The sequence below is a fragment of the Hylobates moloch genome, unplaced genomic scaffold (genome assembly GCF_009828535.3).
Source record: "Hylobates moloch isolate HMO894 unplaced genomic scaffold, HMol_V3 SCAFFOLD_23, whole genome shotgun sequence".
In the NCBI taxonomy this organism is placed as follows: domain Eukaryota; kingdom Metazoa; phylum Chordata; class Mammalia; order Primates; family Hylobatidae; genus Hylobates; species Hylobates moloch.
In genome coordinates this window covers 30,440,851-30,456,069 of record NW_026652298.1, presented here as the reverse complement: position 1 = coordinate 30,456,069, position 15,219 = coordinate 30,440,851, and the positions used below count along the sequence as shown (strand labels likewise).

At 39.8% G+C, this 15,219-nt stretch overlaps 1 protein-coding gene across 8 annotated transcripts in view; it reads right to left on the bottom strand.

Annotated features, from left to right (window-relative positions):
• Positions 1-5,593: 5,593 nt before the first annotated feature.
• GSPT1 (G1 to S phase transition 1) overlaps positions 5,594-15,219 on the bottom strand; it is a 49,894-nt gene continuing 40,268 nt past the window's right edge. For all 8 annotated transcript variants that reach the window (XM_032145203.2, XM_058434229.1, XM_032145197.2 and 5 more), the window contains 4 exons: positions 14,856-15,029; positions 13,541-13,630; positions 13,217-13,385; positions 5,594-10,613 (listed from right to left, as the gene is read on the bottom strand). In XM_032145203.2, the coding sequence (XP_032001094.1) occupies positions 10,561-10,613; positions 13,217-13,385; positions 13,541-13,630; positions 14,856-15,029 (486 nt within the window). In that variant the 3' untranslated portion in view covers positions 5,594-10,560. The remainder of the gene's footprint in view (positions 10,614-13,216; positions 13,386-13,540; positions 13,631-14,855; positions 15,030-15,219) is intronic.

Here is a 15,219-nt window from a genome sequence, read left to right as displayed (position 1 = left end):
AGAAAGATCAGTCTGAATCCCAACTCCGTGATTTATTAGTTGTTTAGCCTTGGACAAGGTGGCTAATCTCCCAAGCCTCAATGTCTTCATCTGTTAAATGAAGCTGGTTCCCTCGGATTTAAGAGAATCTATCTTCACAGTGTCTGTCATGTTCATGATAGCACAAGGCTAGTTCTCTTCTCCTTCCCTTTGCTGAAAATAATATAATCATTATTAAATGGATTGGAAAATGAAATTGTGCATCTTAGGGGCCAAAAGAGCTTACCTGCATTCAAGCAGGGAAGAAATAGCCAATCAGTAAAGAAATTGATACTTGATTTTGATTTGGGGGCGAGGGGGTGGAAGGCTGGGGAAGAGAAACAAGGGAACAACGATATTGCCAGAGAAAGAAACATAAAGAGGTTTTCTGTAGAAAACCTAACTTTATTAACTTAGGTTTGCTGTTTATTTTTAACTCTTTGTCCTCATACAATCCATGTGGGTATCACAAGTACACCATTTTGCTGCTAGGTATCATAGTGTACACCAACCCCACTTAATACATGATTAACAAACAGCCTTTTTTTTTTTTTTTTGTGACGGAGTCTCACTCTGTCGCCCAGGCTGGAGTGCAGTGGTGCAATCTTGGCTCACCGCAAGCTCCGCCTCCTGGGTTCACGCCATTCTCCTGCCTCAGCCTCCCAAGTAGCTGGGAGTACAGGCGCCCGCCACTACGCTGGCTAATTTTTTTCTTTTTTTTTGTATATTTAGTAGAGACGGAGTTTCTCCATGTTAGCCAGGATGGTCTCGATCTCCTTACCTCGTGATTCACCCACCTCGGCCTCCCAAAGTGCTGGGATTATAGGCGTGAGCCACCGAGCCTGGCCAACAGATTCTTAATCCAGCCAACCTGTATTTAGAGTTATATTCCCCAAGGAATGGAATATTAAGGCCACTTTTAGAAGTGATTTCTACATTAAAAAAATAGGTTAAATAGCACAAGGTTAGTTCTCTTCTCCTTCCGTTTGCTGAAAGGGATACCATTAGTCTCTTTTTATCATTGACGAGAACCAGCTGACAACTTGCAGGACTGTGTTCTTTTAACCAGTACCAGTATATAACTGGTAAATGTTATGACAACTCAAAGTGCATCTTTGTTCAAACTAGGAAAGTTTTTTTTTTGTTTTGTTTTTTTGAGATGGAGCCTCTTTCTGTTGCTCAGGGTGGAGTGCAGTGGCGTGGTCTTGGCTCACTGCAACCTCTGCCTCCTGGGGTCAAGCAGTTCTCCTACCCCAGCCTCCGAGTAGCTGGGATTACAGGCATGTGCCACCATGCCTGGCTAATTTTTCTATTTTTAGTAGAGACGGAGTTTCAGCATGCTGACCAGGCTGGTCTAGAACTCCCAACCTCAGGCGATCCGCCTGCCTCGGCCTGCCAAAGTGCTGTGATTACAGGGGTGAGCCACCGTGCCTGGCAGGAAAGTTTTAAATAGCTAATATACTATAAAGTATTATGCTAGGTCATCAATAAGGGATCTATAAAAGGACTTAGAGAAGTTACTCATGCACAGAATTGAATAAATCTACCGAAAAAGAAAAGGACTTAGCCCTATAGTTTAAAACAGTTATTTAGTAGAGGTGCAAGTCAGGTTAGTTCTGCAAGTTAGCCCTGGCAACATGAAAGTCACAGGGACAATCCAGTTTTAGAATTGGCACATCATTTAGAAATGGCACCTAGGGCCAGGTGCAGTGGCTCATGCCTGTAATCCCAGCACTTTGGGAGGCCAAGGCCGGTGGATCACCTGAGGTCAGGAGTTAGAGACCTGCCTGGCCAACATGGCAAAACCCTGTCTCTACTAAAAAAAATACAAAAATTAGCCGGGTGTGGTGGCATGTGCCTGTCATCCCAGCTACTCCGGAGGCTGAGGCAAGAGAATCGTTTGAACCTGGGAGGTGGAGGTTGCAGTGAGCCAAGATCCTGCCACTGCACTCCAGCCTGGGCGACAGAGCGAGACTCCATCTCAAAAAACAAAAAGGAAAGGAAAGAAATGGTACCTCACAGGCAATACAGGGAAGACCCTCTTTAAGATTGGAAAGGGAGATAAGAAGGAAGCCCATGTTATTTCACCACCTATTAGGATCACTACATTATCTGTTTATCCTTGGTAAGTTTTATAAAAGTAGATAAAGGAAGAAGAGGTGAGACTTTTCTCTCTGGTTTTACTTCCTTGCATTAGAGAAATTCAGAAGAAAGGTATTTGCATTTGCAGCTAACCTGTCAAAGAATGCTAATTGGAAAGGAAAATCAAATCTCCCTTCAAGGATAGATCATTTGAATTAGAGAATATTCATAAAATGGAGTATTCGCAAAAAAAAAAAAAAAAAAAGAGCTGCTGATACACACAGCATAATCTCTGAAACGTAATGTGCCAAAGATGACAAAGTTGAGTTCAAGCTATGTGATTCCATTTATGCAGAGTTCAAAAACAGACAAAACTATTATAATAGATGGCAAAACAGTGAATGCCTTGGCAAGAGAGGATTGGTTGGAAAGTAGCAGGAGAGCTTTCTGGGGTGATGTGTTCTGCATGTTGATGGGGTGTTTACACAGTTGTATACACTTGACAAACTCATTGTAAACTTAAGATCTGTGCTTCTTACTGTATGCAAATTTTACCTTAATAAAAAATCCTCTCCTTTGTCGTACAACATCTATTTTCTGGAACTTCTTTACAAATCATAATTACTCCTAAGAATCTAAATCTTTTTTTTTTTTTTTTTTTTTTTTTTGAGACGGAGTCTCGCTCTGTCACCCTGACTGGAGTGCAGTGGCGCAATCTCGGCTCACTGCAAGCTCCGCTTCCCGGGTTCACGCCATTCTCCTGCCTCAGCCTCTCCGAGTAGCTGGGACTACAGGCGCCCGCCACCACGCCCGGCTAATTTTTTGTGTTTTTAGTAGAGACGGGGTTTCACCGTGGTCTCGATCTCCTGACCTCGTGATCCGCCCGCCTCGGCCTCCCAAAGTGCTGGGATTACAAGCGTGAGCCACCGCGCCCGGCCAAGAATCTAAATCTTGAAGATTTATTTTTTATCTTAAAACCTGATGTATTTGCCAGGGAATTAACAAAGATAGTGATGTTGACTGCTTTTAAGTAACTTCTGTAGTTTTAAAAAATTGATTCATAACAGAGGTACAGATTTTCAAGGTACATGTGATAATTTGACACATTCATATAATGTGTACCAATCAAATCAAGGTAATTGGGATACCCATCGCCTATTTATCTCCATGTGGAAACGTTCAGATTATTTTCTTGTATTTGGAAATGTGGAACTTGTGTAGTTGATAAGCAAATACAAAGTCCTTTGGGAGTACTGTGCCCAGTTAAGTGGGATGAAATCCTCATTAAAAATTTCAACCTAAATATACAAGATACAAAACAAGTTAAATGTGGTTTTTTTTTCCATTATGCCCTCTGAATTATTTTTACCAGTTATTACCAGTAGCTTGACTCTTGACTAAGCTCAAACCAGAGAACAGAACTTTTAGTGAAAATGCTTTAAACGTGTAAACTAATATTACTGTTCGATGATCATCATTTCCATTGAAGGCAAATGTTAAGGGATCAAATGTGGGCAATGGGATGTTAAGAAAATGTGCAGCTAACATTAAATGTGACTCATTGCAGATAGAGGAAATTTTTGGCCTTTTTTTTTTTTTTTTTTGAGATGGAGTCTCACTCCCATTGCGCAGGCTGGAGTGCAGTGGTGCCGTCTCGGCTCACTGCAACCTCCACCTCCCGGCTTCAAACGATTCTCTTGCCTCAGTCTCCCAAGTAGCTGGGATTACGGGCTTGCGCTACCGTGCCTGGCTAATTTTAGTATTTTTAGTAGAGACGGGCTTTCGTCATGTTGGCCAGGCTGGTCTTGAACTCCTGACCTCAGGTGATCCACCCACCTCGGCCTCCCAAAGTGCCAGGATTACAGGTGTGAGCCACTGTGCCTGGCCTGGCCTAATTTTTAACAGACGGATCATATTCCAAATAATTCGAAAAGTACACTCATCAGCTAAAGGAATTTTACTTGTTGTAGGCAGTCTCTTATTCCTAGCAGAAAACACACGAAAATATTTCTTGCAAGTAATGTGGGTGCACAAAGCCTTCAGAAACAATTTGAAGGAAAGATTGACAATAACAAGAATTTCACTTAAAAAAAAAAAAAAGAGACAGCATCTCACTATGTTGCCCAGGCTACAGTGCAATTCACAGGCGTAACCATAACCCACTGCAGCCTCAAACTCCTAGGCTCAGGTGATCTTGCCAACTCAGGAGTAGCTGGGACTACAGTGTGTGCCACTGCATCTAGCAAATTTCACCTTTTTTTTTTTTTTAAAGACTATTAACAGGCTGGAGTGCAGTGGCGTGATTTCGGCTCACTGCAACCTCTGCCTCCCGGGTTCAAGTGATTCTCCTGCCTCAGCCTCCCAAGTAGCTGGGATTACAGACGCGTGCCACCATACTCGGCTAATTTTTCTATTTTTAGTAGAGATGGGGTTTTACCATGTTGGCCAGGATGGTCTCGATCTCTTTTGTTTTTTCAGAGGGAGTCTCGCTCTTGTCGCCCAGGCTGGAGTGCTGTGGCGCGATCTCTGCTCACTGCAAGCTCCACCTCCCAGGTTCACGCCATTCTCCTGCCTTAGCCTCCCGAGTAGCTGGGACTACAGGCCACGCCCGGCTAATTTTTGTATTTTTAGTAGAGACGGGGTTTCACCATGTTAGCCAGGATGGTCTCGATCTCCTGACCTTGTGATACACCCTCCTCGGCCTTCCAAAAAGTGCTGGGATTACAGGCACACACCTCCACGCCCAGCTAATTTTTGTATTTTTTAGTAGAGACCGGGTTTCACCGTGTTGGCCAGGCTGGTCTGGAACTCCTGACCTCAAGTGATCCGCCCGCCTCGGCCTCCCAAAGTGATTACAGGCAGGAGTCACCGTGCCTGGCCTGAACCCCTACTTTAATAGCAAGCTTGGTCCCAAGTTTTAAGCTATGATTGGTTTAATGCCAAATACCTAGAGGCTGACTGCCAAAACCTCAAAGTGAATCACCTAAAGACAGTTCAAACAGGAACGTAGTGAGTGCACAGGAATGAATTGCTGTCATTCAAGTAGCCACTGTGTATGTTACCTTTATCATTAATTTCTTCTTGCCCTTGCACATTGAATAAAAAGGGCAATCACTATTTGGTCTCTTGATCTTTATTAAAAATCCTGAATGTAGAGGTTCATAGTTCTGACAATAATTGACGTTTCCCCCAACTCTGCTGTTCACATAAAACCACATACTGTGATCTAGTTATTTATTACTCAGCATCCCTAACTTCCTATAGGGTTATTAGTTTTGTTTCCTAAGGTTGTCGTATACATTATACAAAAGACTTGCATACCATATGCAAGCACATGATGTTTGTGAATCCCTTATGTGACAGAGCTTATTAGATCCATCCAACAAACCTGTTGGTAGATGGTTCCAATACCTGATACAAAAATAAAAGGATTGTACAAAAAAGGGCATGACTTTTGCTTATTACAACACAGGTAATTACAAATGACAAATCCTTCAAAAGGGAAGATGACAACTTTTATTGTTATTACAAAAGCAAATTTAACTTGTTATTTGAGTAATTGCAAGAACAGACTAAGGGCTTAATCCTCACACAGGCACCAAGTCAGGCACAGTAGGTAGCTACAAATCGTTAAGAAAAAGCTTTCTTTCTTACCTAGAGCACTCTTCCATGCTTTGGAATTAGGCTAAAAAACTCAGCAAACCTGATCAGTTCCCTTTAATCCTCTGTTTTTTTAAAAAATGAGATCTAGGTATTAACCTGCTGTCTAGCGAAAACTAGTCACTAAGTCCTGGCCTGAGAGATACCCACATTTCCTTTAGAACAAACAGAACTAATAGCTGTGTACATTTCTGAGAGCCCGATGTGTGAGTCCTTAAAATGCAGACCTTGCAGGAGGCTCAGACCTCAGTTTCACCTAATGCATGTGGAGGAACTGGAGGTGAGAATAGTCACCTGAAGAGTGCAAGCGCTCCAGCTCCAGCTCCAGCACACACACACTTCCCTGGGCAGCAGGAAAAGGAGGTAGCAAGGACTTGGGCTGACTTCTGAAGCACTAAGCTAATGTGCCTGGTAGAGGGGAGCCTCAGGAAGCACAAGATGTCATTCTACCTGTGCCGTCCACAAACCTGAGGTTTCCACATTGTTTTAAAGGGCACAGTGGCAAATGTGACAAGGCAGAAAACAATAACCATTTCAAGGATCACTTAAGGAATCCTGGTGTTTTCTGCCTAATCAGACGTAGTACCAATCTGCTTTTCCCTTATATTGGAGAACATAAAGGTTTTAATCTCCACTCCCACACCTTCAGGCCCTTATAATAATCCTTAGTAAACAACTCAGCTAGCATTGTTTCAAGGAAGCATAGGATTAGAGGTATGTGAGAAGTGTATTTATTGAAGGGAAGACTCAGTAAATTCTAGGATATTAAAGTCAAGAATATCCTAGAGCCAAAAACCACCAAAAGTTGAACCAAATCTACCTGAACTGAATTGACAGTAAACTGGGTCAAATGGAATCCACGGAATTACTACTGGAAAATAAAAACACTTCCTATTCCATTTACTATGAAATCTAATCTAACCGACTGCTAAATGTAAACCTAGTTAAGTCTTTTGTGCATACGCGATTACACTTAAGAAGTTGCTGCCATGGCAAGATCTCTAAAGAAACAAGATCAAGGATGTATTAGATGGCATCTGCTAGAATCACTGAAAAAGTTAGCTGGAAGAAATAAAAGCCTATTATTTGGAGACAGATAATTGTCTCCTAAATCCACTGGTTGCTCTCTACCTTACCTATGTCTGTGAGAGGATTAACAGCACAGTTTGTTCTGATAAGGTAGGCCAACAATGAATATAACATTTAACCATCCTAAAATCAGAGCTATAGTGCTATAACCAGATTTTTCACAAAGGGTTTTAAAGTTGAAATTTGCCTGATGTTAAGAGCTGTAATAAAACTGCATATTTTCCCCTTGACTACCTTAAATCCCTACCCAAAGCAATGAAGCTATCATCCATAAAGTAGCGGTCCATGAGGAAGTCCATGCCAGTAAGGAAAGGTGCTAGAGTGCTGTTATGTGTAATAGTCATCAGAGATCATGGAGTAATTACAGTCATTACTAGTGTTCCTGAAGATCGCCAAGGGAGTTTAGCTGATTTTTTTCCAGAGTTCATCTTGGGAGCAGTTTTTGACCATAGGTTCAACTTTTTTCTTGGGTTGCAAAACTGCATCTGGCTGCAAGTCTAACCCAAAATATTCGCAGCATATCAGCTGAGAGGATGCCGGCAACTGTTGAACTACATCACAGTTCAAAGTCCCATATTGTGAGAGCAGTACTTGTAGTTTATGTAACCAGCAAATAGGAGTTACCTCTTGTTACAGTGAACAACCTGCACTGTTAGAGTTTAGGAACTTTTGACATTGGGTTATCACGTATTTCAAAGATTTTCAACTCACACAAAAAAATACATGGGTTTAATTATTCAATAACACTTTACTATTTGTCACTTAATCTCAAGAGAATACACACTCAGTCCAACTCTTTTGGTTTGATTTTACATTGATTTTCACTTACTTTTGCAAATTAAAAACAAGAAATGAGTGCTGTATTTCCCCCCTCCCACAGTAAGAAACAAGGGTTTAAAATGGCAATTACTTAGATGTTTATTTCAATATTTCTTAAATTCACTTTATTAATTTAAAAAACTAATTAAATAATCTAGCATGAAAGTTATATAAAGAACATCATTAATGTGAAAAGATGCAAGAAAAAAGTCATTCTAGTAGAGCAACGTTAGAGAACAAATGCTTACGTAATATCCTAAATATGCAGCCAACTACCCTATTTTTGCACTGTCGACCATATAAGCACGTTTGCATTTGCAGAAAACAGAATGACAGCATAGGAATTTGTATTGCTCTATAAAGGTCCAACATCTCCACATAATGCCAAGTTCACCTTAGACATTTTATTTCCTTATCCAAATGAACAGCCCGTGTAAGCAGGATTGAAAATGCATCAACTTTAAAAAGATGAGAACAATTTTCAAAGCCCATAGAACTTATGTTGCTGGTTAATTTTAGCATTGAAATTTCTTTTGAATAATCTAATCTTGCAAATATGCAAGAATCCAGTGGAATTTTTACAGTTACATTTGTATTTGTATGACCTGTTACTTTTTAGAGGTAGGCCCTTCACAGTTGATATCCAAGTTACTTAAGAGTCTTGGCAACATGCACATAATATCCTAACAGTGTAAATGTTTTAGTAGCCAACATAACTTATTTTTAAAAAACGTGTTCTATTTAGAAAGGGAACTCATCTCTGGAAATGATTTCAGTGGCTCTTGAACTTTTAAATATTCACTAAAATTCAAGCAATTGCTAGTATTTGTTTTTATTAACATGGAATTACAAAAAGAACTATTATGTTTTGATTAAAAGCTCCTGTATTTTCCAGAAAAATAAAAGCCCAGAGATTTGCAGACATAATAAAATTTATTTAAATTTCATGCAATAGCCATAATTATAGCTTTAAGAATCTGTAGGACAATAACTTTGCTCGTCCATAAGATGTAGCCTCATTCAAGAAATGAATGGGAATTTCACAGTTCAGAAAACACTAGGCCAAGTGCGGTGCCTCACGCCTGTAATCCCAGCACTTTTGAGAGGCTGAGGCGAGCGGATCACTTGAGGTCAGAAGTTTGAGACCAGCCTGACCAATATGGGGAAACCTCGTCTCTACTAAAAATACAAAAATTAACTGGGCCTGGTGGTAGGCTCCTGTAATGCCAGCTACTCAAGAGGCTGAGGCAGGAAATTGCCTGAATCCAGGAGGTGGAGGCTGCAGTGAGCCCAGATTGAGCCACTGCACTCCAGCCTAGGTGACAGAGTGAGACTCTGTCTCAAAACAAAACAAAACACCCATTAGATTAAGTTTTATGTTCCGTGACTGGAAATACAGTCTGTCTAGGCTTTTCTTTTCTGAGGAGCAAAATTACAGGGAAGGGACTTGTCATTAAATATACAATTACAAAGTATCTTATTTAGAGATAAATCACAATCTAAAAGAGGCTATCTTTGATAAATGGCAACACTCAACATCAAGGGGGCTTTGGATAAACCCACAAATTGCCTCCATTCCTCATTTATTCTCACGAAAAATTTCAAAGTCATGATAATTATAGCATAAAGTCATTCAATCTAAAACCACCACAATGCTGCACTGTGGTTCATCAAAAACATGGTTAGCAAATTTCAGCTCTACACTCAAGAAAACTCAGTCAATTTCAAATAATTGAGATAAAACTTATACTGTGCTTCATTCTGCTTATCGCTGATAATTTTAATCTGTGCAGATTCTGATGATTCTAAATATTTTCATTTAGTTGCTGGGTTGAGATTTAGCTTTAACCAGCAAGGATCATCCAACCTTTAAAGTTACTGATACAAAGAGTAAACTGGGTAACTTGTAGAAGTGGCACTTGCAACTGATACGGTTTTCATATTAGAGGCATGCAGCTCTTATAAATACTAAAAGAGGAATTTTTGCCAGGTCTCAAACATGCTTTATTTGTTGTAAATTCCACTAATTTAACGAGTTAATGGAATTTTCTCTAGGGGTACAATTTCATTATGCTTTACTTATAAAAATGACAGTATGCTGTTCTTTTATTTTAAACAACTTACTGTGTTTAAGAAATGTTATAATATAAATTGCCAAAAAAAAAAAACAAAAAAAAACAAAAAACTAAAAGACCTAGTAAAGCAGTGTCACATTTGGATAAAGGGATTTAACTGCATGTATGCATTAACCATCAAAAGAAGGGGTCAAACTAATCCTTTCCTTTAATACAAACTTGAACACTGTGAATGCCTCATTTATAGTGGGTAGGGAAAGTTTATAAAAGTCCAAGTAATAAAATGTATTCAATTACTTGGGAAAGTTAAAAAGCTAATGCAACAATGTTACATCCAGATAAAAAACATTATTCAAAAGCAATTCAAATACCGAAAAGGATTTCAAATTCAATATTTTATTAACATGGTAGTTGCCTTTGTAACATGTGCACACACACTCGCACACTCAGAATGATCTGCCTGGGGGAAAAATACTAAATATGCTTAAGGGGAAAATGAAAAATAAAAAAATTCCTGTAGGTTTTCATTATTGTAGGCAATTATGTCCACATCACTTACAAAGCTATTGCCAAATCTGTCCAAGGAAGCAGAGTTTGAAGGGGGGGCTAGGGACGGGAATCTTGGGAAAAATTCAACAGTGGCATAGCAGAGCTCTCAATATGAGAAAGCTGACATAATGTGGACTTTTGCTGTGAATTTCCTCTTTGCGAAATATGGGGAAAGGTTTATCAATGGGCAGAAAATAAGAGAAGGCGGTGTGAAGTAGGCTTTTGCAGTCAATTTTCCTCACAGTATTGTGCAGGGTCATCAAGAAAATTAGTCTTTCTCTGGAACCAGTTTCAGAACTTTTCCAATTGCAATGGTCTTACCTAGAAATGAAATTTTAAAAAAATCTTTCAGTAGTTAACAGCAAGTCTATATAAGATATTAAAACTTATTATTTTAAATCGCAAAAATATTTTTTACAATGTAAGTTACTAATTAACTAGCTTTACTGCCAACCCATGATACTTCTGTTTAGGTAGTCTTAATAAGTGGGTCTTATTTGGGGGGGCTGGTAAAGAGATGGTTCCCTGTATCAAAAAACATATCTCCCCCCGCACCCCCCAAACAATTGTCCTGCCTCATCCTCCCAAGTAGCTGGGATTACAGGTGCCTGCCACCACGCCCAGCTAATTTTTGTATTTTTAGTAGAGACGGGATTTCACCATGTTGGCCAGGCTGGTCTCAAACTCCTGACCTCAGGCGATCCACCCACCTCAGCCTCCCAAAGTGCTGGGATTACAGGCATGAGCCAGTGCGTAAAGACAGAGTCTTACTCTGTCACCCAGGCTGGAGTGCAGTGGTATGACTTCGGCTGACTGCAACATCCTCCTCCTGGGTTCAAGTGATTCTCCTGCCTCAGCCTCCTGAGTAGCTGGGAGTATGGGTGCCTGCCACCATGCCCATTGTAATTTTTGTATTTTTAGAAGAGGCAGGGTTTCACCAGTTGGTCAGGCTGGTCTTGAACTCTTGGCCTCAGGTGATCCGCCTGCTTCGGCCTCCCAAAGTGCTGGGATTACAGGCGTGAGCCACCACACCGGGCCAAAAAACCTCTTTGGATTAAAAAAAAAAAAAAGGGAATATCCGTATTTGTGGAATATCCACACAATGGAGTACTATTCAGCGATACAAAGGAAAAAATAACATGATGTTACACGGTTGAACCTCAAAATCATACTAAGTAAAATAAACTAGACAAAGGACCACATAATTTATAATTCTATTTACAGAGTATCTATAAAAGACAAATTGAAAAATGGTTGCCTAGGGGTGAAGGTGGGAATAAGGGGTGATTATGAACAGGTGTAAGGTTTCTTTTCGGTGTTCTAAATGTTCTAATATTAGTATATGGTGATAGTTGTACAATTCTGTAAACATACTAAAATTCATTGAATTACATATTTAAAACAGGTCAATTTCATATTATGGAAATTATATCTCAATAAAGCTGCTAAAAAAATCCCAAAACCTATCCTTAAGTAACTGAAAAGGCACAGCAATCACCACTGACTACAATGCAGTGAACACGTCCTTCTGGTAGTACTCCTGTAGACTGAAAGGGATATAAAACCCACTGGGTCTTGTGGAAAACCTAAAAGCCAAGTTAGGTTTTTTGTTTTTTTTTTTTTAAAGCCAAGTTATCTTTTAGGAAAAAATAATTCTAGGGTTAAGAATTCCTGCTACATTAATTGCTTTTCTTCTGTCTTCCTGATTTTATCAGGTTCTGAGTGGTAAACTAAAACTATCATTTTGTTATATTAATAAGATAGACTCAATAACCAGTTTTACTATCAACCAGAAGAGTTCTGGGCCTTTAAAGTAAAATAAACACTGTCTTTATACAATTTCATCCAATGTAAAGTTCAGGAACTGTATTCATCACCAGGGCTTAGCACAGTTCTTGACACTTTATAGATACAAAGTAGTTTTTGCTAAATGGAATTGGAATGAACATGTGAAATAACTATTCTGTATTTCAATGGAACTATAAAGTTTTACGTAAAGTCTTCTATAGTCTTAAAATGGTTATCTAAGTTAGAAATATTAACAGCCAGGCCGGGCGCGGTGGCTCACGCCTGTAATCCCAGCACTTTGGGAGGCCAAGGCGGGCGGATCACGAGGTCAGGAGATCAAGACCATCCTGGCCAACATGGTGAAACCCCGTCTCTACTAAAAATACAAAAAATTAGCCGGGCGTGGTGGCAGCGCCTGTAGTCCCAGCTACTCGGGAGGCTGAGGCAGGAGAATGGTGTGAACCTGGGAAGTGGAGCTTGCAGTGAGCCAAGATTGCACCGCTGCACTCCAGCCCAGGCGACAGAGCGAGACTCCGTCTCAAAAAAAAGGAAAGGAAAGGAAAAAGGAAAAGGAAAGGGAAAGGAAAAGGAAAGGGAAAGGAAAAGGAAAAGGAAAAGGAAAGGAATATTAAAAGCTCATAAGGAAACGTTTCATATCAATCATTTTGTTTTTATGCCAAAGAGCTTCATGACCCCAAGATGGGAATATTAGTTGTTCTGCGTCACCCAGAGGTAGACAGAAATGGATGCATACAAAAGGTCACAAACATTAGACCTCTGAAAAATTAGGTGTAAAAAAAAAAATCAATCTCTGTATCCCTTTTAATCTCTAGACATATTACAAAGGATTACATCATAGAAATATCTTAGTAAACAAAATAGCCCTCCAAATCCACTACTCACAAAACATCAAAATTAAGATTCTTCACGTAGAGCATTACTAGATTTGGCATTACTATTAAAACACGTGGTCAATTCTGTCCAATACACTCAACCATAAAACATTCATACGAATATAGAATGTGAATCGAAGTTTTCTGTGAACCTGCTGCAGTATGTACTGTACTGAGATGATGAAGATGACCAAAGCTAGGTATCCTGGATATACTACTAGACATCAGTTTAAAAGCTCTTACCCTCATCTCTTAAGGTGAAACGACCCATCTGAGGGAAGTCTTTAAAGGTCTCAAGGCAGATGGTTCCTGCTGTCCTTAAGCGAGCAATGCATACTTGATCTTGTTTCACAAAACGGGGTCGGGTCTTACTTTTTTCCCCTGATTTTTTGTCTACCAAGCAGATTAAGGCCTAACCAAGAAAAGAGTATGAGAAAATCAGAATAATGCCAAATAAATAATCTTTAAGAAGAGGTGTAGAAATAAAAGTGCATCACTGTTGCTGATTAGAAATTATGAAGATAAAACAGTATTAAAACAGAAATAAACCAGTTATCTTAAACTCACTGTTATTTCGACTTCCTCAATACAGGTATGAATATGCAGCACCGCATTATAGCCTGGGCAGATGATGGATTTGTGCTCTATAATCACTATCTGTCAAACAAACAAACAAACACATTCTTATCTTTATCCTTAGGGTAAATAAGAATTCAGTGTTCTCAAGCGCCATCTAAATCCCAAGAATTAGTGTTACAATCTCAGTAGGACACCAACTTAAGTGATTTTTGTGTTAGAGGGGATAGGTTTGTCTTACTAATTTTGTTCATAGGATGGGTCAGGCTGCTTGACCTCAAAGCATGAATTTCAATATCCTATCCTGTATTTATCTTCTTGGCAAGTCCCTGGTCAACTTTCGAAACACAGCAGGCTGGCTGGACGCAGTGGTTCACGCCTGTAATCTCAGCACTTTGGGAGGCTGAGGCGGCAGGGGGGCCGGGGGGATCACTTGAGGCCAGGAGTTCAGGACCAGCCTGGACAACATGGTGAAACCCTGTCTCTACTAAAAATACAAAACAATCAGCCAGGAGTGGTGGCGGGCGCCTATAATCCCAGCTACTCAGGAGGCAGGACAATCGCTTGAATCCCAGAGGTGGAGGTTGCAGTGAGCCAAGATCGCGCCACTGCACTCCAGCCTGGGTGACAGAGCAAGACCCCATCTCCAAACAAAACAAAAGACAGCAGGCCAACTTTCTTATCTGGGAAGCCTTTCCTTATATTCCCCAATGAATTAAGCTAATTTTTACCGCTCAGAAGCTACCTAGATGTAAACTTATCCAGCTTTATCCATTTCTCAATATCCAAGGTCCAGTAAACAACCTTACATCTGGCATCAAAATCTAACTTGGTTAGTTGTCATACCTTAGAACGGAACTTTAAAAAATTCTGTTAATCACACCAGTCACTTACTCTGTCATTCTCCCAGGGAGGTTAGATTGTTAATAACAGGGAAACCTGTGTGATTTCTTGTCTGGAAAGCTATGTGCTGTGAATGAGCACATAAACCATGACTTCCACAGTAACTGTGCTCTGGTCAAAGTAAATATTAGATACTCTAAAATGTATCATCAGGAGATCAAACATAAAAAGGAACTTACAAAGAATACTCCTTATCCAGTAAGCACTTGTACCAGCTTGAAGACCTTGTATGAGGTGCCTATTGTGGTTATGATATATAAGTGGCTTATAATATTTCCATTCCCCTTCTCTACGCTAAGATGGGTTAACTGGCATGTCACCAATAATCAGGACAAAAGGCACTGATATTCTAATTTCATTTAGACATTAAAACCCACTATGACAACAACAATAATTTGTTTACCTGGGCATCAAATGTGCGTCCAGAATGACAAAGATTATTAGGATCACAAAGTATAAACCCTGGAAGAATCTCCTCTTCTTCAATTCCTTTCAGTCTGATTTTGAGGTTTTCACCTGGGGCTACAGTATCAGTTTCTACATCATCGGAAAGTATTCCAAGAACTTCCACGTTGTGCTTTAAAAGAAAACAAGACTGGAGGTTTTCTGACACATTCACTGCATTACGGAACATAAAATGACCTGAATGTCTGCTCAATAACGCGTTGCAAGATTTGACTGTAAACACTTATATTTGTAAGACATAAAATCTTAGCCTAGATATGATCAGTGAAAATCATATCCTAGAAGTATAACTGCCAATTAAA